The sequence below is a fragment of the Macaca thibetana genome, chromosome X (assembly GCF_024542745.1).
Source record: "Macaca thibetana thibetana isolate TM-01 chromosome X, ASM2454274v1, whole genome shotgun sequence".
Classification (NCBI taxonomy): domain Eukaryota; kingdom Metazoa; phylum Chordata; class Mammalia; order Primates; family Cercopithecidae; genus Macaca; species Macaca thibetana.
In genome coordinates, this window is record NC_065598.1 from 12407525 (window position 1) to 12435365 (window position 27841).

At 40.5% G+C, this 27841-nt stretch overlaps 1 protein-coding gene across 2 annotated transcripts; it reads left to right on the forward strand.

The window, feature by feature from the left end:
* The first annotated feature begins 2137 nt into the window (after window positions 1-2137).
* Window positions 2138-27792, forward strand: TLR7 (toll like receptor 7). Of its 2 annotated transcripts, XM_050777259.1 has the most exons (3): window positions 2138-2322; window positions 2679-2779; window positions 20882-27792. In XM_050777259.1, exons 2-3 carry the CDS (start codon window positions 2777-2779, stop codon window positions 24026-24028), a joined length of 3150 nt encoding a protein of 1049 aa, XP_050633216.1. In that variant the 5' UTR covers window positions 2138-2322; window positions 2679-2776; the 3' UTR covers window positions 24029-27792. The 2 variants fall into 2 exon arrangements, with proteins under 2 accessions (XP_050633216.1, XP_050633217.1); XM_050777260.1 differs by lacking the exons at window positions 2138-2322; window positions 2679-2779 and adding an exon at window positions 15478-15630.
* The last annotated feature ends 49 nt before the right edge of the window (window positions 27793-27841 follow it).

Sequence of the window (27841 nt, forward strand, 5' to 3'; positions counted from 1 at the left end):
GAGACTGCGTCTCAATAAATAAATAAATAGACAAATGAGGTTGGACAATAGCTTGATTTTTTTAAAACTCCAAGCCAGTTGCCCAATAATCCATTTTGCCATTGATGTGACTTTATAAACACCCATATGTGCTTTTACTTATTTCTGCTCTCTTCTCTGTTTCATTGATGCACTGGTATTATGCCATTGGAGGCAATACAGCATTATAATGCATTTACAGATATGGAAGAGAAATCCTCCCCTTTTATTTTCATTCAGAAATTATCTGGCTATCCTCACATGTGGTCTTACCCCAGTCAGACCCAACACCTCACTTTTATAACAAATATTTGGTAATGTGCCCTTTGTTATATGAAAGGAGATGATATTTGTTGATAATGTAACCCCAATCTTTGTGATAAACAAAAAGGCCCAGCTGATTTCCAAAATGCACCCCGGTTTAGAATCAGTCTGGCAAGTATCGCATGAAATCCTATTGGTATTTGATTGGGATCACACATCATTTGCAAATCAATTTAAGCAACATTTCTATTTTTACAATGTTGTGGCCTGTAGCCCCAACAACAATTATTTGTCTTCATTTATTTATGTCTTTGTGTCTGGGCAGGGTCCTGCCAGGAAACAGACGGCGTGTTAAAATGAGAAATTGATGAGTTCAGCAAAGTGACTATTTATATATTTGGACAGGATTTAAGGAAGTAAGAACGGATGATGCAGCACTTCAGAGGGGAGTCTTTCCGACCTCAAGCTGAAGGAGAAGGAACAATTACTGGAATTCAGGGAGGAGAGCATCACCGAACAAGAGCTTCATTAGAGGATTGCAGCCAACACAGGGCCAGGCGGAGGGAGCCAGAGGGAGGCAGCTCTGCTCTCCTTCCTCCTGCCCTTCAGTTTCCAACCACCGCCTCCCATTGGCCAAACCCAACCAGAAGTCAGTGAGCAAGGGGCTACTGATGAAGCACATATAGCTCAGCCTCCAGGGACACAGAACAGGATAAAAGGCTGGGACAGTGGGTCTGGTGGGGGCAAAGAGAAAGCTTGCATCTGCCAGGTGAAGCATTATAGTCCCCATCCTCCCCCCACCACCTTAGTTCTTGTGCATTTCCCATCAGTTTTCTTCCAAAGCATTTCAGATTTCACTGATTTGAATGGAATCTCTTCTTCTATTACCAATTTGGATCAGTAATTATTTATGTATGAGAAAACTATTGATTTTTACAGATCATTTGCATAGCAGAGTGGTTTAATAAGGAGACATTTGGTTTTTACTGCCTGCGTGGGTATAACTTGCTATGTGACTTGAGGCAAATCCAATATTTCTTCTGTTATGAATTCCAGTATTTGTAAAAAATGGGTAATAAGATCTCTATGTTATATAGTTTTAGTATTTAATGAGATAATACATATAAAGTCATAACAGTGTCTGGCTCATAACAAACCCTCAATAAATGTCATTTATTACTGTATCTGGTTTTTGAGCTGCTCTATCGCACCATTGACTTTTCAGCCCAGTATATGTTAACCCTGATCATTATCCTCAGATGTCCCCATGCCACACTCTACATCATCCAAATTCTCTCCATGTGGACTATGTAGATTAAAGAACTTTAAACATAACTACCGTATTTTGGCTCTACCTACAAAATGTCCAATAATCAGTTAAGAAGGGAACAATTCTCTTGGGGCCCACACTGTGAGAAGCGAATGCAGCTGAACTTTTTTAAAGGAAAATGAATGAACCAACTGGTAGCTTTGCCAGTGCTTAAAAACCAGCATCCTCTCCAGCTGGGTCTAAGACAGGATAAGGTAAATTTAGATATGTCTGCAATATATCTATAGAACAGTGGTTCTCAATCTGAGGTGTTTTTGCCCCTTAGGGGATAGTTTGCAATGTCTAGAGACATCTGTGATTCTCACAACTGGAAGGGGGCAGTGCTATTGGCATCTAGTGGGTATAGAGCAAGGATGCTACCAAACATCCTACGGTGCAACAGAGAATTATCTGGTCAAAAATGTAAATAGTGCTGAGGGCGAGAAACCCTGCTATAAAAATGAAAGAAGTTTGGTCTATAGGGTTGTTTGGATTTAGACAAGACATTGCCCCAGTAGTGGTGGTAGAAATAAGAGGAACCCGGTGCTTTTGCAAAGCCCATATCTGGGGTGGCTTAAATAATCTCTCCTCTCCCCGCCCCCCGACCTGATCTTTGTAGTTGGAAACTCCAGGGCTGGCTGCCTGGAGTCTTTGTGACTCTATACTTCCTGCCACCCATCACTTCATCTCAGAAGACTCGAGATTAGGATCACTCCATACCATCAAGAAAGGTATTTTAAACATTGGAACACATATAGATAATTTAAGTAGGTAGATGTATGTGCTGTTATAAGGAAGTGGGGAGGAGAGGAGAGGGAACTGAAATCATATGCACAAAATTTTTTTTAGAATATAAATAAAAAATGTGGTAGTCTAAAATGTCAATTCTTCAAAGATAAAGTTAGACTTTTAGTAACGTTAGAAATGGTTTTCTGGAATATGTCTCCAGTCTACCTAACTTCGAGGAAGTAAATACTGTAAATAGATGTTTCAAGTGCATTTTAAAGCAATGATCGCAGCATGTCTTTAAGCTACAGTATTTTGCTGTCTTTGAAATGTAAAGTTTGATATCTTCTCTTTCTCTTAGTTGATGCTATTGGGTCCATCTCAAGCTGATCTTGGCACCTCTCATGCTCTGCTCTCTTCAACCAGACCTCTACATTCCATTCTGGAAGAAGACTAAAAATGGTAAGAACAGCTCAGAGAACCTTAAAAAGTGTTATCTGTAATCTTTGTGGAAACAACTGAAACCAGCTGGCAAGAGCAATGTTGAAGAATCTGTACTTAGGTTATTTGCTGGGGGAAAGTGCTTCCTGATATTTCATAATTGGCATTAATGAAGGGGGCATTTCACAATTTCAGATTAATCAATGCTTGCTCTGTCCAACTTCCTACAAGAATTAAATATGTGCTGTGGGGAGGAGCAGCAGATGTTTGAATTGGGGGCATGGTTTCTATGGATCTCATTTCTTCAGCTTACATTTTTGGCTTTAAAGCCATAACAAATCACTGAATTACTGAAGTTACTTTGTGCTTTTTCCAGCATATGGTGTTGTCTGAATGACTGTGTGGATGAAAGTGTGTAGACAGGCTCATAGCAATAAAATACGGGAAATCCCCGGGCTTGAGTGCTGTCAAAGAAAACTAAATTCGAACAGTAGATAAAGATACTCTCAGGACTATTGCAATCGGTGGAAAGAGACCTCAGTATAGAAAGGGGCTCAATTCTGAATACAGCCAAAGACCAGTAAAGATTTCTGGCCAAGGAGTAGAGTGTGGGTCAGTGGATGGAAAATTACTAAGAGGAAACATCAAGGGTAAAAGGGATTCTGGCTAAACCGACCTGACAGGATTCTTGCTGAAGACAGGCCAGGGTGATCAGACCTCACCTGGGGATGGTGGGGGATGAGGAATTTGATCAGATATTGAGGGTGATCACATACCAAGAGGAGTGGATTATCAATAAAATGACTTAGCAGGATTTCTGCTTAAACTGGGCAATGCAAAGATGGACATGAAGCCCAAAGGCTGAAGCTTAGGGGTGTAGTGGAGCCTGATTAAGTTGAATTAAGGAGAGTCTGTCAGCGCTGGCTCTTCCAGTCACTAGTTGAGGGGTCTTGTGCCTGTCATCAAAGTCCTCTGAAACTCAATTTCTCTGACTACAAAATAGGCATTAGAATCCCTCCCCAGTTGCCTTCCAGGGCCACTGTGAGGCTCAAATAATAGACTATTTTTCAAGTCATTTGCAAGTGGTATGATGCAAGTATGAGTTATTAGGTATGCCAAAACTTACTCGGAAAAAGATATCAATGGCCTTTTTCTGAAATTATTTTGTCACTTAAATCAGACACATTGTAGATCTGAATGTTGGCTCCTAGGCTCATTTTGTGTCAAAGATCTAATGAAGCATTAACCATGGGGCTACTGTTACAAAGGAAACAACTGCTTATGGTTTCATTTCCTAGAAACCCAGATGTCTATTTTAATGCAAACCTATGCCCACATCTGTCTTTGCCCTTTGAGGGGTGGCATAATGGGAATGATAGTAATACAGAGAGCCCACATTTCTTGATCACTCAAGTATCATGCTGAGGGCTAGATACACATGATTCTATTTTGGTCTCAAAGTAGCCCTATGAGGTAGAAATAAAGAAACTGGGGCTTTGAGAGGTTAAGGAGCTTGGGTGGCTCTGAAAGCTGTGCTGAAGACTCTTCTGTTCTTCCTAGACCAAGCCCAGCACACACACAATAAAGGTGAGGCTGGATATGATGGCTTCCTACTCAAGTACAAAGGGGAAATAGTATATCTCTTCTAAGAAAAGACATGAAAATAATTTTCAATATAAGAAATTCAAAAGGCAAAAAAGCACAGGAAAAATATTCAACTGTATTGAGTCATATGTCAGATCCTTTGATCTAAAGATTACACTTTTAGGAACTCTTCTTAAAGAAGCGACCATGAGACTGGATAAAGAAAATGTGGTACACATACACCATGGAATACTATGCAGCCATAAAAAGGAATGAGATCCTGTCCTTTGCAGGGACATTGATGAAGCTGGAAACCATTATCCTCAGCAAACTAACACAGAAACAGAAAACCAAACATTGCATGTTCTCACTTATAAGCGGGAGCCAAACAATGAGAATACATGGACACAGGGAGGGGAGTAACACTGAGGCCTGTTGGGGGAGGGTGGGGCAGGAGAGAGCATTAGGGAAAAAAGCTAATGCATGCTGGGCTTAATACCTAGGTGATGGGTTGATCTGTGCAGCAAACCACCATGACACACGTTTACCTATGTAACAAACCAGCACATCCTGCACATGTACCCCAGAACTTAAAACAAACAAACAATAAAATAATTAAAAAAAAAAAAGAAGTGATCATGTACATGGGAAACTATTTACGAAGATAGTCTGTGCAACCAGGCAAAAAAAAAAAAAAAAAAATCTCATGTCCCATGTTGGGAAGGGGTGAATTAATTGTAGTACACTCATTAAATGGAATATTATGTAATCATCAAATCATGTTTTTAAAAATAATACTGAATGACCTAAGAAAGCACTCATGGTATAATGTTAAATTAAAAAAGCAAACTACAAATTGATAAGTGCCATGTATTCCTGATGTTTTTACTTACCTGCTAGACAAATACTAGATGCTTACTAAATGTTGGATAATCTGTGATGATGGTTTACATAAACACATGTGTTGCATATTCTAATTTCACTCAACATCCCTACTTTATAACCATTTTACAGTTAGCAAATCAGAGGTTCATGAGGCCAAGTGATTTATGAAAGAGAGCTCTTACATGACAGAACAAGGATTTAAAACCAAATTTTTGTATTGACAAAGCCTTGGATATTACTACAATGCTTCTCACCATATGAAATAGATGCAGGGATGGGAAATTACTATCAGAAGGGAACATCTCCCAAAATGTCAATAGTAGTTCAGCAAATTTAAAAGTAAAAACATTATTCTGCTCTTAACCTATAGGAAATTTCTTTATGGCTAAAAAAACAGTTATTAAATAATCTATTTATTAAATTAATACAATCTGATTATTTAAAAATTTGGAATGCTGTACTAAAATTAAAAATCATAATTACAGATTAACCAGCCAGTACCTTTGCACTCCAAGAATAAATAATGTATATCCCCGAAACTCACCAAAGTTTAGGGCTGGGGTTGGCAAACTATAGCCCATGGGCTATATCCTACCTGCTGTACAGCTCATGAGCTAAGATTGTTTTGTTTTTTAAATTGTTTTTAAAAGACTGAAAAATATCAAAGCAAAGTTACTATTTTGTGACATGTAAAAGTTATATTCAATTCAAGTTTCAGTGTTTACAAATAGCTTTATTGTTTGAATATTTGTTTACGTATTGTTGATAAGTGCTTTTGCACTACGATGGGAAACTATTCAAGGAGTTGAGTAGTGTGACAGAGACCCCGATGGCCTGCAAAGCTTAAACCATTTGCTAACTGGCCCTTTACAGAAAAAGTATGTCAGTCTGTGGCTTACAGAAAACAAGAGGATAAGGTATAAGGTCAAATAAGTTGGAGAGTCCTATGGTCTTTGGTGACTGTTGTGATGCATAATAGCTGTTGAGTTCCTAATTTATGTAAGACAACTTTATATCCTTTTATTCTTTTAATTTGAAAACTAAGTCTGTTGGGCTAAAATGATAGGAAGCAAATGATAATTCTCTCCTTTTTTTAAAAAAAGCAAGTGGTTTACATCTTAGTACTTAAATGTTTTGGTGACATAATGAAACTGATATTCATGGCATTTGTACTTTACAGAGATTAAACTAAAATTAACAATATTTCAAAATTCACAAATAGGGGATATTTGTTAATAAATCTATTTGGGAAATTCCTAGCAGAGGCTCTGTCTATAAAATGAATAGCGTTTCAGCAGCTTCTCTTATTCACAGTGCTTGGTTATTCTCTAGGGAGACATACACAACACATCTCTAGTTACCAAACAGTTCAGTGTGATATAAACATGGCAAAAAGTCAATGAATTTGAGGGCAAGGGTTTCCAGCAATCGCCCCCCCACTGCTTACTTCTTCCGTGCCCTTTCTCAGTTTTCTTCAGCCAGGCAGCCATCCCCTCTGGTTTCTCCCAGACCCCGGCTGCAGGCTCCCAGCCATCACAGAAAGCCCCTCGCTCACACATTTTGGCTCAAGCAACTCTTTCTCTTAGAAATGCAGATCCCAACATTTCCTTTTAAACTCAGGCAACTTGGCTTTTTCCTGCCCTGTGATCTTGAAAGTTGCTTGGAGGAACAGCTGAGTGTATGGGGCTGTGGTCCTCTCAGGGCTGGCATGTTGTAGCCCAGGGGGTGCCCAGGGACCTTTCTGACTGGTTGGTTAGTTGGGTAAAAGAGTGAAGTCAGGAGAGCAGCAAATCCTTCTTAACTTACTATAAAAACGCAAGTGTTCCCCAGGCCTCAAATGGTCTCATATGAAGATAAATTTCCTTTTGCCAAGAATTCTGCTGAAAATAATCTATCGTAGCCAGATAACAGCTATGCAAAGAATATATAATAGACTGTTAGGGGCATGTATGCCGATTCATACAGAAAGGTGAGGGTTTCTTTTGCTGGGGTGTGGTGGGTGGGGGAATTCCTTATTGCAATCATACTCTACTTCTCCATCCAGAAAACTCTCCAACCCTCTTGGGGGACTCTCTATTTTCTACTCTTTCTCCCCCTTATGTACCTACCTAGACCATCTGCTCCCATATGTCCTGCCTGACTCCTGCTCCAGTTACCTATCACTGCATAAGAGATCACCTCAAAATGCAATGGTTTCAAACAACAACAATCATATACTGCTTTCTGTCATGGGTCCAGGAGTTGACTGGACTCACTAGGCAGCTCTCCCACAGGGTCTCTCTTGAGGTGGCAATTAGGCGGTGACTGCGACTAGAGTCACCTGAAGACTCACTCTCCAGATCTGATGCCTGGGCTGGGAGACGCAACAGCTAGGTGCCGGAGCAGCTTCAGCTCCTCAGGTGTCTCTGTCTCCATGTGGTCTCCCTGATATGGTGGTTGTTGTATAGCCAGGCGTCTTACAAGGGTGATGACTCAGGACTCCAAAGCAAGTGGGGGAGAGGAAGGGAGAGAGGGAGAAACAGAGAGAGAGAGAGAGAGTGTGTGTGTGCCAGTACGCGCAAGGTGAAATCTGTATTGCCTGTGAACTACCCACCATGTCTTTGGTCCTCTTGACAGGAAACCTCCTAGAAATGTTTGCTGTCTCTAATCCCTCTCTTTACATTCTTCCAAGAACTTTGAAGTCATATTTTATTTAGCTACGCCTTCAAAACATATCTGGTGTTCGGCCGGTTCTTGCCCCTCCAGCACTGCCACCTGGGACTTCTGCTTGAATGACTGTAATAGCCTCTCGACTAGTCTCCCTGCTTTCACCCTTGCCCCTCACTGTCTATTCTCAACACAGCAGCCAGCAGCATCCTTCTCAAATGTAAGTCAGACCAACTGACTATCAGCTCAAAAATTTGCAATGCATCTGCATTCTACCCAGAGCAGAGACCACCTTCCATGGAATGGTAGAGAAAGCCCAACATGCTTGGGGACACTCCCTCTCTGACTTCATCTCCTATTGTTCTCCTACTCCCCCAGCTTCAGCAATATTGGCCTCGTTGCCATTTTTGTGAATATTCCAGCATGTTTTCACCTTGGGGCCTTTGCTCTAGGCTAATTCATCTGTCTGGAATGCATTTCCCCTAGATGTCTATATGGATGACTTTCTCCTTTCCTTGAGGTCTTTGTTTAGATATCAACTTCTTAATGATGCCTATCCAAGCCGCCCTATTTATCATCACATTCCTACTCCACATTCCTGATCCTTTTCACTCTGCCCTGTTTTCTTTTTCAGTAACACTTATCACTTGACATGCAATATCACTTCTGACAGTTATATATTGTTGTGCTTATTATTTAGAGAACATAAGCTACAGATGAGTGGAAATCTTTTCTATTTTGTCTGCTGATGTCCCAAACACCTAGAAGAGTACCTGGCATGTTGCAGACATCAATAAGTACTTGTTGAATTTTTCCTTTTTCACAATTTCCTTCTACATTGTTATGATGAGGTTTTATTTCCTCTGTAATTTGATTTTAAAAGTTTTAATTAAAAAATATATTCTTGGCCGGGCGCGGTGGCTCAAGCCTGTAATCCCAGCACTTTGGGAGGCCGAGACGGGCGGATCAGGAGGTCAGGAGATCGAGACCATCCTGGCTAACACGGTGAAACCCCGTCTCTACTAAAAAAATACAAAAAACTAGCCGGGCGAGGTGGCGGGCGCCTGTAGTCCCAGCTACTCGGGAGGCTGAGGCAGGAGAATGGCGGGAACCCGGGAGGCGGAGCTTGCAGTGAGCTGAGATCCGGCCACAGCACTCCAGCCTGGGCGACAGAGCGAGACTCTGTCTCAAAAAAAAAAAAAAAAAAATATATATATATATATATATATTCTTATGTTAAAAAGTCAAAGAGTAGAGAAGGGTATAACATAAAAATAGAAGTCCCTGTGTCCCCAGGGAAGGTCCCTTCATACCACTGCCCAGAAGAAATTGCTGTTAAAGGTTTCTTGTGTATTCTTTCCTACTTTTCTCTCCAAATACAAATATATGCATATATATTTATAATAAAGGCATTATATGCTATATGTTATTTCAATGCTGCTTTTAAAATCCCCTTTAGTTTTTGTAACTTAATAGTAGATCATGCATAGCTTTTTATGTCAATACCCACAGCTCTACCACATTCTTTTTAAGGGACATTTGATATTTTACTATTGGTAACTTCCCATTTTTAACCATTCTCTCAAATCAATGGATTGTCATGTAATTCTTCCCATTCTTAGTATTTCAGAGAGCTGAATCAAACTAATACAATAGTTTTATATAAAGACATATAAGGCCAGGCATAGTGGCTCTTGCCTGTAATCCCAGCACTTTGGGAGGCCGAGGCAAGCAGACCACCTGAAGTCAGGAGTTCGAGACCAGCCTGGCCAACATGGTGAAACCCTGTCTCTGCTAAAAATACAAAAATTAGCTGGGAGTGGTGGCGGGTGTCTGTAATCCCAGATATTCAGAAGGCTGAGGCAGGAGAATCACTTGAACCAGGTAGGCCGAGATTGCAGTGATCCAAGATCCGGCCAGTGTACTCCAGTCTGGGCAACAGAGTGAGACTCTGTCCAAAATAAATAAATAAATAAATAATAAATAAATAAATAAGACATATAATGCTTACTTTAAAGAAAAACAAAACATGTACTAGTTGTTTTTTTCCTCCCTCTGTGGAATTCTTAGAAGGTTTATGGTGGTTTGAAGTTTTGCATGGACCATTTTGAAACAGTAGCAGCCTGAGGTTCCGGGGGTTATGAAGACTCCCAGCTGAGGACAGACCCTGGCAGATAAGTTTCAGGGGGCTCTACACCAACCATTAGAGCCATAGAATAAGCACAATAGAAAAGGACCATTAAGGTCAGTTAGCTAAACTCCAGTGTTTGTAGATGAGAAAGTCAAGGTTCAGGATAATTCAGTTGGTAGCCCTGTAGCAGACAGAGAGACTGAAAACAAATCTGACTTTCAGTTCATATGGTACTAACCCCGAAAATAAATAAACACGAGGAGAAATCAGACTAATCCCAGTCTTCTAACTTGTCGCAAGACACAAACCGCTTACCTTCACTTCCTCATTTTTGCTATCTAATAGTTCCCAGTTATACACATGTCCTTCTCACTCCTCTGATTGCAACCAGACATCTCTTGCAAGTTTACAAAGTTTTGAAGATAAAAATGCTATTTGGAAAGCGTGAAGTTAAAAACAGCTTGATAAATTTTTTTCCTGTTAGTAATCAGATTTCTACAACTGTAAACATTATGGTAGGAATCTAATACAGATCTAAAATCAGTAAAATTCAATCTTGAATCTGGTCTTCAGTCTTGCCATCAAAATAGTGCATCCAGGTGGATAGGTTTTGCCACCTTGAAGAGTTGTTTATTCAAACTTTTGTTTGAAGAGTGGGAAAGCAGTGTCACCTTTAGGCTTGATTTAGCCCTTGCCCCACAATATATTGTTTTTTCTCACCATAGATTTCCCTGACAGCAGAGAGAGAGTTCTGTACTCAAGAGATACACACAACTTCTGATGATAGAGCAGCAGATGTATTTGGTTCCTAATTGAGCAGCAATGGTGTTTGACTCATCATGATTTCCCTACTTTATCTAGCACAGTACCTTGCACAGAGTAGATTCTCAATAATGTTTGTTGAATGACTGTGTGAGCATATAATTCATTATGGAGGTAAAGCTCAATGTGCCTTTAAATTTCTAAATTTACAAACTGCCCTAACGTAACATTGCTGGATAATATGGTTTGGCTGTGTCCCCACCCAAATCTCACCTTGAATTGTAGCTCCCATAATCCCCACATGTCATGGGAGGGACCTGGTGGGAGGTAATTGAATCATGGGGGCAGGTTTTTCCCATGCTGTTCTCATGATAGTGGATAAATCTCATGAGATCTGATGGTTTAATAAAGGGCAGTTCCCCTGCCCACGCTCTCTTGCCTGACGCCATGTAAGACATACCTTTGTTCCTCCTTTACCTTCCACCATGATTGTGAGGCCTCCTCAGTCATGTGGAACTGTGAGTCCATTACATCTCTTTTTCTTTATAAATTACCCAAACTCGGATATGTCTTTATTAGTAGCATGAGAACAGACTAATACAATGGACATTGGATGCAATTCATTAAGAAAAATCTTAAAAATATCTTTCTTTTTTCTCCCTCAAGTTGGTCCCACTCAAAACATAAATACGCCTTTTTTGGGCGGGGGAGACAGAGTCTTGCTCTGTCACCCAGGCTGGAGTGCAGTGGTGTGATCTCAGCTCACTGCAACCTCTGCCTCCCGAGTTCAAGCAATTCTCCTGCCTCAGCCTCCCGGGTAGCTGGGATTACAGGTGCAAGCCACCATGCCCGGCTAATTTTGTATTTTTAGTAGAAATGGGGTTTCACAATGTTGGCCATGCTGGTCTCAAACTCCTGACCTCAGGTGATCCTCCTGCCTTGGCCTCCCAAAGTGCTGGGATTTCACGTGTGAGCCAGTATGCCCAGCCACCATTTTTTAATACTTGCAAATTTTTCTTATAAAAACAAACCAATTTATCTATCTCCCAAAACCCCTAAGTGGCACAAAATAGAAGCATTAGAGTACCAAGAATCCTTGAACTGAAAAGGAAATTAATCAAAATGCAGACACACATTATACCAAGTGCATTTGCTGTAACTGTGTGAGGCAACTTGAATAGAATTGGTCAACAATGAGTCTGAATCTTGGTTTGAAATTGCCTGTCTGATCTCTGCTTCCACATCAATAAAATGAGAATATTTGTATGGCCTTTCAACTTCAGTATGAGGGATCAATGATGTAATATAAACAAGTCTGCCTTAGAACCTGGCACACCATAAGTAATAAAAGGCAGCCATTATTTTAAAAAACACACAAATCATGGTCTGATGGCTGTTCAATATAAATTCTATATTTTCCATTTTAACTAAAGAGATGATATATTGAGAAAATAGAAACACCTGTGTGTATAAAATCACCCATTCCCATTTTTATAATAATTAGTTTGCTAATTGAGCATCCAAATTTACCCAGCGTATTTGCATGTGTAATTAGCTATGATTCATTACCAAAGTCAGGCCTATATCATGGTACACTATGCTATTTTACAAATCAAATTACTAAAAGATGTGTGTCTTTAGGCAATCATTACAAAGAAAAAAAAAACCCCAAAGCAAAATAAAATAAGATAGATTACTTGTATCAGATGGAAAAACAGACTTGGCTTGTTGCTGAACCCTTAAATCTCAAAATAACGATAGTTGAAGCTAAGGTTCCAGCTTAAGTCTGAAGCAGGTCCTTTCCAATGGCTTGAAAGGAGAAATTTCTACACTGAAGGAAATTTCCATTGGAATAAAGGAATATTTCACACTTTTAAGTCATCTTCTCTAGATGATCTTTTAGGTATACTTTCTCTTTAAATAAATCTAGAAATGCTTTGTTCATTTGTTTAGAATTAACTCCGTTCACAAGTTTAACACAGCCTAAGGGTTGGTCTAGACCAGAGGTTTGCCAGCTATGACCTGTGGGCTAAATCTGTCCCATCACCTGTTTTTTTTTTTCAACCTGTGAGCTAAGAATGGGTTTTACTACTCTAATAAATAGTGAGTTCATTTTTTTCCCTCACCTGCTTGATCAGAGCCCAACTTTCTCATTGCAGTTAATCTTCCTTCTGGCATGGATCTTGGAATGCAAACTTGCTGGTATCTCCGAGTTCCAGATTTCCTGTGCAGCCGGTGTGGAGAGCCAAAAGATGTTTTGTTTGGCATAAAGCATTCCAAGGGTCAGTGAGCTTGGGCTCAACTATTGAGCATAGGACAAGGGCAGCCCCATCCTGACTGTGTCTCTTCCTACAAGAGACAAATGAGCTCTGTGCTTTCACTGGGGTTTCAGGTTCAAAGGGACAGAGCGTCTGAGAAAAAGGATTATGAAAGAGTCCATCTGCAGCTCCACTTTCCGTGCCCTTCCAATGATACCATCCTCGTTTCTTCTGTGGGATGCTCCCCACTTCAATCCTTCCTTCAGAGGCCCCAAACCCTCCTGGTCTCTCCTTGTCACCTAGTGAAAATCTGATCTTCAGGGAAAAAGCCTTACTATTTATACTAGTATAATGTGAGTCTTCTATGGGATTTTAAGAAAGTTCAAAGCCTTGGTTTACTCAGCAAATATTTAGCTTGCACTCACTATGTGGTGGGCATCCTAATGATGGAGTACATGTAAAGACAAACAAGGCTTCTGGACCTCAAAGTGTTCTCCATCTATAGGGACAATGACTGAGTTGACATCTCGAGAAGTAGAATAGCAGAGTGGCTAAGAGTGCCAGCTCTGTCTCAATCACCTAGGTCTCACCTCAGCATTCATTTCACTTTCCTCATTGTAAATGAGCATATCTCTTAGAATTGGGATAAGCATTAAATAATATAGACTTGGAATGAATTTGCTTAGAATTAATTCCATGCACAAGTTTATCACAGCCTAAGGTTTGGTCTAGACCAGGGGTCTGCCAAGTATGACCCATGGGCTAAATCTGTTCCACTACCTGTTGTTGTTGTTGTTGTTGTTGTTGTTGTTGTTGTTGTTGTTGAATGACCTGTGAGCTAAGAACAGGTTTTACTATTCTAATTAGTTACATTCTAAATGGTTATTTAAGTACCTCTATAATATCCTCAATTTTGCCTAAAATATTTACCATCTGGCCCTTTACAGAATAAGTTTGCTGACTTATTGGTCTGGACCAATGCTATCTAATAAAACTTCTTGCAATGATGAAAATGTCCTCTATCTGTACCCTTGAATACAGCAGCCACTAGCCTAATGTGGCTTTTTGAGCCTTTGAAATATAGTTATGTGACTAAGAGATTGAATTTTAATTAATTTAAATTTAAGGATCCACATGTGACTATGACATTAGAGTAGTTCTAGACAGTCTGAAGTCTAAAGACTCTATGCTTTGTCAGTGCTCCCCTCTCTCAATTGAATCAACTACCCTGAGGCTGCATGAGTCAAGGGGAAGGCCACACTCTTCAATCAAATTTTTTGCCCTGGACTGGCTTTCACTGTCTACTAGAAAATGCTTAATGGGAAGTGCTTAGAAAATGCCCATGGGCACACACTTAATTCATCTAAGTTGCTACTTTGTCTGTATCCATTAAATCTGCTTTATTTTGGGGTAAACTACAGTAGAAGTTGGCTTTTTCCACCCTGCAAAGCCTTAAAATTCAGGATATCTTACTCAACTTAAAGTGTAGAGTTGCAGCCAGGGCAAAACTGTATTTCCTTCTAGCCGTGCTTGCGGACTGGCTAACTTCAGTCCTATTTCATTTCTTTTGTAAGACTGCTAAAAACAGTAAGAAGCCACCAACACACATCATCATTATGAATATTGCCAAATCATTTCCCCTAAGAGTAAAGTCACAGTTGGCATGTGTTCTGCCTTCCAAGATAGCATAGGTGACAGTTTTATCAGATACCTTGCGATGGCATAACATGGGCCACCCAGCTTTCCAGCCTCTGATATCTGAGTCTTGCTAATAGCCTAATGACATCCGCATCCCATATTTTAGGTTCACTCATGGACAGTAACTTATTTCCAAATTCTATACTGGTTAAAATTAGGTTTGCATTTGTGCAATAGAAAATCCAATTGACATTGGCTTAGCATAACAATATTTTTATTTCTCATAAACTCTTGGCAGTCAGCAGTTCCAAGCCATTATTTCTGCTCTGCTCTCTGAGGTCATATAAGGAAGGATCTGGATGCTCTGGGTCATCTACCTGGTTGCTGTACCATCCCTAGCTCATTTTTCTCATGTGCATTGCCCAAGATGGCTGGCTACAACATCCATATTACAAGAAGCCAGGTCGAAGTAGACAGGAGAAAGGGGAACAGCCCCACCATTTAAGGACATGTCCCAGAAATTGTACACCTCACTTCCATCCAAATTTCATTGGGTGTCACTTAGTCATATAGCCACACTTACCTGCAAGTGTGTCTGGGAGATATAATTATTTTTCAGAGTGATATATGCCCAACTACAAATGGAGGTTCTGTCATTATGAGATGAGAGAAAGGCAGAAAACATGTTGAGATATGTGTAGCAATCTTTGGACTCTATGGAGAGAAAAAAGAATTGAGAGTATCAAAATTCAGGCTCAAAACCAAAATTAAGGACCAAAAAATATCAATAACTATCACCTGGAATAAGAACAACATACAGTTCAGCTACACATATACAAGTGGCAGCATCTTGTCTGGAAGGAACTAATGGTCTTTCTGCATTGTATTTTAGACGTGTATTTTTTTTTTCTCCCTTCCACAGGATTTTGAGCTCCTTAAGGGCAGAGACTTTGCATCTCCTGTTCCTAGTAGGTATCCAATATGTATCTGTCAAATGAAAGAATGAATATGAGTCAGTAGAATTCTAACATGTATTATAAACTTTTTTCACAAGATAGTTGGAACAATTACTAGCTAAGGAATTGTTGGGGCACTGTCTGGTCCAGATCCACTGGCTAGGTCCTTAGTGTGTCCCATATTGTTGTTTCTGTGTCCATCATTCTTTTGCAGGGAATCTTCTACTGGGCACAGAACCTGCCTCAGAGGGGCATATGGGTAATGAACTACCAAGAGAGGACTAGAACCCAGTTCTTCCAACCCTCCATCCAGAGTGCTTTTCACAACCTCACATGTAATAAGTGCAGTAGGGGTGAGAGGAGGGAGTGATTACTTCTGTCTGGTTTGATCCCAGAAGGTTTTTTGAAGAAAGTGTTTTTGAATGAGACATTATAAAAACAGAGCTTCTTAAACCTTTTCCCCCAAGAAATCCCTGGGCAGATAGAAGAGACAGAAATCTGACCTGTGCTTGGTCTGGGGGTATAGACTGAAGGAAACTACTCCAAGGAGAATTTTTTTTTCATTTTTCTTTACTTCACGATTCATTTATGCAGGCATTCATTCTTTCATTCATGTATCTAACAAACATAACAAAGTCCTAATTAAGTGCCAGGCATTGTTTTACATGAGACCACAAAAGGCTGTACCCTCTTGCAGCTTACATTCTTGTACAGAATATACATCATACGAATAAGCAACATAAATCATCAAGATAATTTCTGACTGCGGTAAGGGCTATGACTGAAATCAAACAGGGTAGTCAATTACAGAGTGCATATACCTCTCTGTGCCTCAGTTGACTCATCTGTAAAATGGAGATAATAATAGAGGTCTAGGCTAGGTGCGGTGGCTCATGCCTGTAATCCCAGCACTTTGGGAGGCCGAGGTGGGTGGTTCACTTGAGGTCAGGTGTTCCAGACCAGCCTAACCAACATGGTGAAACCCCGTCTCTACTAAAAATACAAAAATTAGCCAGACGTGGTGGCACGTACCTGCAATCCCAGCTACTTGGGAGGCTGAGACAGGAGAATCGCTTGAACTCGGGAGGTGGAGGTTGCAATGAACCATGATCATGCCATTGCACTCCAGCCTGGGCAATAAGAGTGAAACTCAGTCTCTAATAATAATAATAATAATAATAATAATGATAATAGTCTATAATTCCAAAACTCTAAACCAAAAGCTTTGTCCTAACTCAGTTGATTGCAAACATAATATGATCTGAATGCATTTGAGGGTAGATCTTGACCTGAACTGAATTTTTTCTTTATTCTTTTTAACAAAGAATAAATGAGTTTTTTTTTTTTAAATAATTCCACTTAGAGTGGACAATCTTATGTGTCACTGTGGAAATTTTGTGTGTTTCATTATGGAATGCTGCCCCAGGACTCAATAGGTATTACATAATCTAGGGTACATGTAGCATATTACCTTCTAAAATTTGAAAAATTCTGAATTCCAAAACACATGTAGCACCAAAGTTTTTGGATAAGGGATTGAAGACCTGTGGTATCCATTACTGTGAGGATTAAATGAATTAATATATGGAAAACACTTAAAATGATGCCTGGCATATGGTAAGTGCTACCTAAGTTAACTACTATTACTATTATTATCACTATTCTTACATGGGAAGGTATTTAGATAAGTTGGTCAGGGAAAGCCTCTCTGAGGATGTGTCACTTGAATAGGCAACTAAGGGGTGGTAATGACCGGGCTGTGGGAAAAGGAGGAGAAAGATGATTTCAGGAAGAGGAAACAGCAAGTGCCAAGACTGTGGTGGTTACAAGGCTGGCTTGAATGCAGAACAGAAAACAGACCAGATGGCTGATATGTGGTAAAGGAGGGGAAGGATGACTCAAGGTCAGAGAGGTAGGCTGAAGTCAGAACACCCTTGATATAAGCAGTGGTAAAGACTTTGGATTTCATTTAAAGTGTAATAGGAAGACATTGTAGTAGATCTGATTCAGGTTTATAAAGAACACTCTGATGCTGTTTGATGAATGAATTGTAGAGGAGAAGGGGGAGCAGAGAGAACAATTGGGAGTCTAGCATAGTGGTCCAGATGAGACCTAATGACTAATTGGAGTTGGGAGGTGGTAATAGTCAAAGAGAAAAGTGGACAGGTGCGAGAAAAAAGTTTAGAAATAAGTGGTGGTGGGGGGGAAGGTTTTCTGATTAATTTGCATTCTAATTTATAATATGTCAGTGTGTAGAGACTAAAAATTTCACAGTCATTATCTCAGGTGTGTTAAGGCCAGTGGTGTGCTGGACCCTACTTGAAATTGGCCATGGAGGGAATATTTACCACTATAGAAACTGACAAATGCTACAAATCAAGACAACAAATCAGGGAAAGCTGATTGTTAAGCATTTATCATCACACCACTGGTGAAGGTGACTTTATTTTTCTACAACTAAACTTCCTTCATTTTACAGCCTCCATTTTCCCTGATCACGAAAACACTCAAACTAGGCACATCCTGGGAAATGTGGTATGAGGACTATTGTCTCAATCACTTCATGTTTTCAACTCAACTCAGCGATCCTCCCACTTCTTCCCAGGGTCTCATTTAGGTACATGAGAATGGGATGGGAAGAGGGACCTGGTTCATGATTGTCACTTATCCATGTTGGCCCCCTCTGAAGTACAACTCCCCTCTCTGCTTTACAGTATCACTCTGGGCAGCATTACCAATTGCCTCCTAATAGTGGGATCTATGAACCCATTATGTCTTTGGACAAAAGCATAGCAGGGGTTGGGTCCAGGGCCTGGGATCCTATAACTATACAAATATTATTATCAGGGACTATAAAATCCTATTATGAGGGACGATAGCCATCCCCCTATCTTGACTCAACCCCTCCTCCCTGAGTAGTGAACATTTTTCCTAAATCTCTGAGAAAGACTGGTGCTCTAGAAAGATGTACCATATTTATTTAAGGGCTTCCTGTACCCACTGGCATATTGCCATATATTCTGAGGTATCTGAGTGCTCCTTTTGAGAAACATAGCCTTAAAGGATAATTAGAATTCTGGTGGGTGAAAATGGTAAGGAAGAGGACTTCAAACAGAGGGACTTGCAAGTCAGGGAACTTGGGTGTATCGACTAGTGAGGCTAGTAGAGGAGTTCAATCAGGTAAGCCAGACAAGTAGACAGGGGACAAATTATGGAAGACTTTGGATGCCATGATAAAAAGCTTCAGCTCATACTGTAAAAAATAAAATAAAATAAAATAAGAAGTTCGGGTGCAGTGCCTCATGACTGTAATTTCAGCACTTTGGGAGGCTGAGGTGGGAGGATCACTTGAGCCTGGGAAACAATTTCAAGGAGTTCAGAGCAAGAAACTGATTGATTAAGGTTTGGGAAGCTTGATAGATAGGGTGGACTGGGAAAGTGAGAGAGGAGGCTTTGGAGTAGACCAAGGGTAGAGGGATCTCAGTTGATATTATGTCAGCTAAAACCACACACCAAGGAGGATGTTAAGAACAATGAAGGAGGTCAACTGGACTCTCAATGGTTTTAATGATGGGGAGGAAAAGATAGGGTGGTGAGAAGAAGAAGAGACAATTTTGTACATCTAACTCCAACAAACTTTAGACATGAAAAAGCCCTTCTGAGCCATCTTGCATTGGAGGAAAAAAATTGCTTATTTACCTCCAATTAGAGGAATTAAGGGAAGTAGGCTTTTTTTGTTTTTCTTTTGAGACAGAGTCTTGCTCTGTCACCCTGGCTGGGGTACAGTGGTGTGATCACGGCTCACTGCAACCTCAAACTCTTGGGCTTAAGAGGTCCTCCCAACTCAGCCTCCTGAGTAGCTGAACTACAGGTGTGTGCCACCATGCCCAGCTAATTTTTTTTTTTTTTTCTGTAGAGAGAGGGTCTCACGCTTTGTTGCCCAGGCTAGTCTTGAACTCTGGCTTCAAGCGATCCACCTGCTTTGTCCTCCCAAAGCGTTGGTATTAGAGGCATGAGCCACCACATCTGGTGGAAGTAGGCATTTGGTTTCTTAGATATCAACATGATTGGTTGATTCAGTCACTTGGGAAGATAAAAGCATTAACTGAGCTAGATCCCTATGGTAGAGACACAGGCTGGACCACTCCATGTGTAAGTACTAAACTAAAACCAGTGTTCTGGAGTAGACGTTGCTAGAAATCCTGAAACTTGAGAGCAAGTCCACGGTTAAAGTATTCTGTAAGGCAGAGTCAGTTGAAGGTAATAAGGTGATTATTAAAGTTCTTCTGCACTTCCCATATTCCCTTTTAGGGCCTTTCTCCCTAGGGTCCCAGTGTCTGTCATGCTAAACCTGGATGCACAAGAACCACCTTTATGGGTAGGTTCCCATATGTCGCAGTTTGCCTGACAGACTTGGTTTATGCCTATAGTCTTGGTGTAATTATTAACAGCCCCACTTCACTCTTATAAGTATACTAATGGATCAATTATATGGTTCCTCTGATTATGCATCACCCAGTCAGTGCCCTGACTCTATTACTGTCTCCTCTCCAAATTTATGTAATGTAAACTCAATGTGTAGGGAAAATGCTCATCCTAAAATCCCCTTGGAGGGGATAATTTGCAAGATTATTTCCAAAAACAATCCAAGATGAGAGCCAGATTATAGAATGTCAGTGCCAGAATGGCATGAATCTATGTTTTATAATCAAATGCCACTTACTAGTTGGGTAACCTTGGGCCAATCAGTTAATATTGCTGAGTGATGTCTTCATTTGTAAAATGGGAATCTTAGAATATTCTGAGACTCAAATATTTTGAAAGACTCAAGTAATGTGTACCTGGGCAGGTTTAGCGGGTCAACATCAATTGCACTGAAGTCTTCATGTGTTATTTTTCCTGGGTGTATCCATATTCTAACATTTCTTCACCTTCCAAATTTCAGACTTTGGCAGTGAATCGATGGCTCTGTCATTTTAGTGTTCCATGTAACAACGAATAGGAAAATGCTGCTTCTACCATCTTGAAAGCTATTTTGCTAAAAAGCTAAGATGCTAAAAGCTAACTATGTAACTAAATAATTGCAAATCTCAGTAATTGACAAATACAGTCATGGGGTTGGGGCTACTGTTTAGACAGTTGGAAACAAGGCCTGAATTATTTGTTTTTAAAATGTTGCAAAAGAGAGGCAGCAAATGGGAAATTTTAATTCTGATTCTTCGTATGTTTTAGAGCAATGATTTGTTCTTTCTTATACTTTCAGATGTTTCCAGTGTGGACACTGAAGAGACAAATTCTTATCCTTTTTAACATAATCCTAATTTCCAAACTCCTTGGGGCTAGATGGTTTCCTAAAACTCTGCCCTGTGATGTCACTCTGGATGTTTCAAAGAACCATGTGATCGTGGACTGCACAGACAAGCATTTGACAGAAATTCCTGGAGGTATTCCCACCAACACTACGAACCTCACCCTCACCATTAACCACATACCAGACATCTCCCCAGCGTCCTTTCACAGACTGGTCCATCTGGTAGAGATCGATTTCAGATGCAACTGTGTACCTATTCGATTGGGGTCAAAAAGCAACATGTGCCCCAGGAGGCTGCAGATTAAACCCAGAAGCTTTAGTGGACTCACTTATTTAAAATCCCTTTACCTGGATGGAAACCAGCTTCTAGAGATACCGCAGGGCCTTCCACCCAGCTTACAGCTTCTCAGCCTTGAGGCCAACAACATCTTTTCCATCAGAAAAGAGAATCTAACAGAACTGGCCAACATAGAAATACTCTACCTGGGCCAAAACTGTTATTATCGAAATCCTTGTTATGTTTCATATTCAATAGAAAAAGATGCCTTCCTAAACTTGACAAAGTTAAAAGTGCTCTCCCTGAAAGATAACAATGTCACAACCGTCCCTACTGTTTTGCCATCTACTTTAACAGAACTATATCTCTACAACAACATGATTGCAGAAATCCAAGAAGATGATTTTAATAACCTCAACCAATTACAAATTCTTGACCTAAGTGGAAATTGCCCTCGTTGTTATAATGCCCCATTTCCTTGTACGCCATGTAAAAATAATTCTCCCCTACAGATCCCTGTAAATGCTTTTGATGCGCTGACAGAATTAAAAGTTTTACGTCTACACAGTAACTCTCTTCAGCATGTGCCCCCAAGATGGTTTAAGAACATCAACAATCTCCAGGAACTAGATCTGTCCCAAAACTTCTTGGCCAAAGAAATTGGGGATGCCAAATTTCTGCATTTTCTCCCCAACCTCATCCAATTGGATCTGTCTTTCAATTTTGAACTTCAGGTCTATCGTGCATCTATGAATCTATCACAAGCATTTTCTTCACTGAAAAGCCTGAAAATTCTGCGGATCAGAGGATATGTCTTCAAAGAGCTGAAAAGCTTTAACCTCTCTCCATTACATAATCTTCAAAATCTTGAAGTTCTTGATCTTGGTACTAACTTTATAAAAATTGCTAACCTCAGCATGTTTAAACAATTTAAAAGATTGAAAGTCATAGATCTTTCAGTGAATAAAATATCACCTTCAGGAGATTCAAGTGAAGTTGGCTTCTGCTCAAATGCCAGAACTTCTGTAGAAAGTTATGAACCCCAGGTCCTGGAACAATTATATTATTTCAGATATGATAAGTATGCAAGGAGTTGCAGGTTCAAAAACAAAGAGGCTTCTTTCACGTCTGTTAATGAAAGCTGCTACAAGTATGGGCAGACCTTGGATCTAAGTAAAAATAGTATATTTTTTATCAAGTCCTCTGATTTTCAGCATCTTTCTTTCCTCAAATGCCTGAATTTGTCAGGAAATCTCATTAGCCAAACTCTTAATGGCAGTGAATTCCAACCTTTAGCAGAGCTGAGATATTTGGACTTCTCCAACAACCGGCTTGATTTACTCCATTCAACAGCATTTGAAGAGCTTCGCAAATTGGAAGTTCTGGATATAAGCAGTAATAGCCATTATTTTCAATCAGAAGGAATTACTCATATGCTAAACTTTACCAAGAACCTAAAGGTTCTGCAGAAACTGATGATGAACGACAATGACATCTCTTCCTCCACCAGCAGGACCATGGAGAGTGAGTCTCTTAGAACTCTGGAATTCAGAGGAAATCACTTAGATGTTTTATGGAGAGATGGTGATAACAGATACTTACAATTATTCAAGAATCTGCTAAAATTAGAGGAATTAGACATCTCTAAAAATTCCCTAAGTTTCTTGCCTTCTGGAGTTTTTGATGGTATGCCTCCAAATCTAAAGAATCTCTCTTTGGCCAAAAATGGGCTCAAATCTTTCATTTGGGAAAAACTCCGTTATCTAAAGAACCTGGAAACTTTGGACCTCAGCCACAACCAACTGACGACTGTCCCTGAGAGATTATCCAACTGTTCCAGAAGCCTCAAGAATCTGATTCTTAAGAATAATCAAATCAGGAGTCTGACGAAGTATTTTCTACAAGATGCCTTCCAGTTGCGATATCTGGATCTCAGCTCAAATAAAATCCAGATGATCCAAAAGACCAGCTTCCCAGAAAATGTCCTCAACAATCTGAAGATGTTGCTTTTGCATCATAATCGGTTTTTGTGCACCTGTGATGCTGTGTGGTTTGTCTGGTGGGTTAACCATACGGAGGTGACTATTCCTTACCTGGCCACAGACGTGACTTGCGTGGGGCCAGGAGCACACAAGGGCCAGAGTGTGATCTCCCTGGATCTGTATACCTGTGAGTTAGATCTGACTAACCTGATTCTGTTCTCACTTTCCATATCTGTATCTCTCTTTCTCATGGTGATGATGACAGCAAGTCACCTCTATTTCTGGGATGTGTGGTATATTTACCATTTCTGTAAGGCCAAGATAAAGGGGTATCAGCGTCTAATATCACCAGACTGTTGCTATGATGCTTTCATTGTGTATGACACTAAAGACCTAGCTGTGACAGAGTGGGTTTTGGCTGAGCTGGTGGCCAAACTGGAAGACCCAAGAGAGAAACATTTTAATTTATGTCTCGAGGAAAGGGACTGGTTACCAGGGCAGCCAGTTCTGGAAAACCTTTCCCAGAGCATACAGCTTAGCAAAAAGACAGTGTTTGTGATGACAGACAAGTATGCAAAGACCGAAAATTTTAAGATAGCATTTTACTTGTCCCATCAGAGGCTCATGGATGAAAAAGTTGATGTGATTATCTTGATATTTCTTGAGAAGCCCTTTCAGAAGTCCAAGTTCCTCCAGCTCCGGAAAAGACTCTGTGGGAGTTCTGTCCTTGAGTGGCCAACAAACCCGCAGGCTCACCCATACTTCTGGCAGTGTCTAAAGAACGCCCTGGCCACAGACAATCACGTGGCCTATAGTCAGGTGTTCAAGGAAATGGTCTAGCCCTTCTTTGCAAAACACGACTGCCTAGCTTACCAAGGAGATGCCTGGTGGTTTAAATTGTTTTCATGTATGTCACACCAAAAGCGTGTTTTGAAATTCTTCAAGAAATGAGATTGCCCATATTTCGGGGGAGTCACCAACATCTGTCACAGGAGTTGGAAAGATGGAATTTATATAATGCATTGAGTCTTCTTTCCTATGTCTCTGTGTCTCTATTTGCACTTGAGTCTCTCCCCTCAGCTCTTGTATAAAATACTGTTGGGAAAGGAGTGCCAAGTAAAAAACACAGGGCTCTGATGCTCCTGTAATTGTGATGATTAAATATACACACAATCATGACATTGAGAAGAACTGCATTTCTACCCTTAAAAAGTACTGGTATATACAGAAATAGGGTTTAAAAAAAGCTCAAGCTCTGTCTATATGAGACCAAAATGTACTAGAGTTAGTTTAGTGAAATAAAAACCCAGTCAACTGGCTGGGCACGGTGGCTCATGCTTGTAATCCCAGCACTTTGGGAGGCCGAGGCGGGTGGATCACGAGATCAGGAGTTCAAGACCAGTCTGGCCAACACGGTGAAACCCTGTCTCTGCTAAAAATACAAAAATTAGCTGCGCGTGGTGGCAGGTGCCTATAATCCCAGCTACTTGGGAGGCTGAGGCAGGAGAATTGCTTGAACCTGGGAGGCGGAGGTGGCAGTGAGCCAAGATTGTGCCACTGCACTCCAGCCTGGGCGACAGAGCTAGACTCTGTCTCAAAAAACAAACAAACAAACAAAACCCAGTCAACTTCTTAACCAATTGCTTCTGTGTCATCCAGGGCCCCGTTCTGTGCAGATCGAGTGTGGGCACCACACAGGTGGTTGCTGCTTCAGTGCTTCCTGCTCTTTTCCCTTGGGCCTGCTCCTGGCTTCCATAGGGAAACAGTGAGAAAGAAAGACACATCCTTACCATAAACGGATATGGTCCACCTACAAATGGAAAAATATTTAAATGATCTGCCTTTATACAAAGTGATATTCTCTACCTTTGATAATTTACCTGCTTAAATGTTTTTATCTGCACTGCAAAGTACTGTATCCAAAGTAAAATTTCCTCATCCAATATCTTTCAAACTGTTTTGTTAACTAATGCCATATATTTGTAAATACCTGCACGCTTGATACAGCAATGTTAGATGGTTTTGACGGTAAGCCCTAAAGGAGGACTCCGAGAGTGTGTATTTATCTATACTTTTATCAGAGATGACAATTATTTGAATGCCAATTATATGGATTCCTTTCATTTTTTGCTGGGGGATGGGAGAAGAAACCAAAGTTTATAGACCTTCACATTGAGAAAGCTTCAGTTTTGAACTTCAACTATCAGATTCAAAAACAACAGAAAACAACAGAAAGAACCAAGACATTCTTAAGACACATGTACTTTCAACTGGGTATAAATTCATGAGTTCAAAGATTGAAACCTGACCAATTTGCTTTATTTCATGGAAGAAGTGATCTACAATGGTGTTTGTGCCATTTGGAAAACAGCGTGCATGTGTTCAAGCCTTTGATTGAAGACATCATATTTTCCTCATATGTGGCAGTGCCAAAGGCTTTACTTTACCTGTGAGTACACACTAAATGAATTATTTCCAAAGGACATTTAATCAGTAAGGGTCACAAATTCCCAAATTAATCTCTGGAATAAATAGAGAGGTAATTGAATTGCTGGAGTCAACTGTTTCACAACTTCTGTAAGCTTTATTGTGTTTCATAGTTTCTGTTCTTCTTCCGTGAGAACAAGGATAATGGCATTAAAAAATCAGCTTTTCGCCATTATAAATTGTCTTCTATTGAAACACATAAATACCTAAAATCACTTGAAGACAACTTAAACACTTTCTGAAATGGATCAAGAGGAAGGGAAAATGAAAATAATGCAACTCAGAAACCACAGAGTATTTTGACATGAGGTTAAGTACGGTGGTTTGTTATAGGAAAATAACAGCACACTAACAGATGGTTTTTATCAGAATTCTTTGGTAATCTTGACATGTCATACTTTTAACTTTCTGAGGGCCCTCAGTGCAGCTTTGTAGGACTGGAGCTGTTCATAGATGGTCCCCACAAAGCTCTGAATGTGGGGCTTCTCTGCTGACTGGCCTCTGGTTGGTTCCACCCCAGAAGGGACTCTCAGATTTTCCATGAATTCTGCTTCCACCATCAAGTGTTGGTTCAAGCCCCTTTCAACCTTGACTTGGCCAGGGAGTGTCCTTTCTCTTCAGATAGATACTACACCTTAGCAAGACTTGGTATTTTTAGAATCCAAGCCAAGAGAGGCACTTGGCAGGGCAAATGTTATGGATGAGAAAAAGGCAAAACATGTATCTGCAGTTTGTAGAGGAGAGAGAGGATGAGTCTGATTGTAGCCCCGACCCTGAGTCAGGATCTCTCGGCCCCATTTGCAGGTCTACTTCCAGCTCCATCTGTCTGGACACTCTTTTAGGTCCAGATCATCTCTTACATGTGACCAAGGAATATAGAGTATGCAAGGGGATGTGGCGACCTGAGAGTGTGGGTAACTTGTGCCCATCTCCAAGGAAGCTGTGATGGGGATAGCAAGGACACACACTCTTCTTATTTATAATGCCTTTCCACCTCCCATAAGATATGCTTTTTATTTACTTCCTGCTTCTCATCCTAACTCGGGTGAACAAGAGGACCAGGTTGTACATCCTGCTAGTTATTTATGGCCCAATTTTAACATGGGGGTGGAGTTGAGGTTGGAATTGTTCCTCCGCCTCTGCTGCACATGCTCAGTAAGCAGGAACACTATTCATGGGAAAGGCTTAGTCACAGATAGTGGGAGCACATCCCTCCTTGGAGCTTCAGGTCGCTGTGCTCTAGAAGCAGTTAGTTATAGCACATGCTGCTCCTGGCATCTACTGGAAGGTGAAGCCCTTGACCCTAAGAAACACTGGGAATGATTTGTACCCTCCAAAGTCCAATAGCTATGTGGGAGGGAAACGATCAAAGAACGTGATTGAGGGGACTCAAACAGAGATGTGCTTCAGACAACACCAAGACAAAGATTAATCCATTTCACCAAGTTAACAATATACTGAAGGCAAACAAGAGAACAACCCACCTGCCAACCAACGCTATGAAGAAGGAGGGTTAAAAAGAAAATAAGTCCCAGACTCATAAGATGGTGTGGAAAGGGCCCTGGTAACATAGGGGCCACCCACGCCAGTGAGAATGAAATCACAATAGGTCAGTTTCACACTGTTTCAGGTTTTTCTTTTTCTTCTTCTTCTTTCCTTCCTTTCTTCTTTTGCCTCCCCCTCCCTCTCAGTTTCCTTTTTGGCTCTAGACACCCACGGCAAGTGTCAAGCAATGTACAAGAATGAAAAGAAGACAGCCGTTGTTGCAGGTGGATGCTTCTGTTTGGAAGGTGTGGTTTTGTGTGCACTTTTGGTTGGAAACCTATGTCTCTCTCACACACATGTCCCCCACCTGCTTCAGTGAGCATGATCTTCTAAAATTGGCTCCGTGGAATCTTCCCTAGGTGACACTGACTGGACTCTCTGCCACATTCAAATTCACTCTTTCTACTTATCTCAACTTTCAAGCACTAATTCAGTCTTTAAGATTCCCCTAATCTCAGGTTGTAATTCATTTCTAACATGTTTGTCATGACGTCAGTGGTTGCATGTCTTCATATGTTTATCACTGCCCCCTCTTGGGGATTTATATTAATTAAACGTTTTGGAAAAGCTCAGACTTAAAATGACTGAGAGGGTTCTCGTTACAGTGTCTCACACTGAACA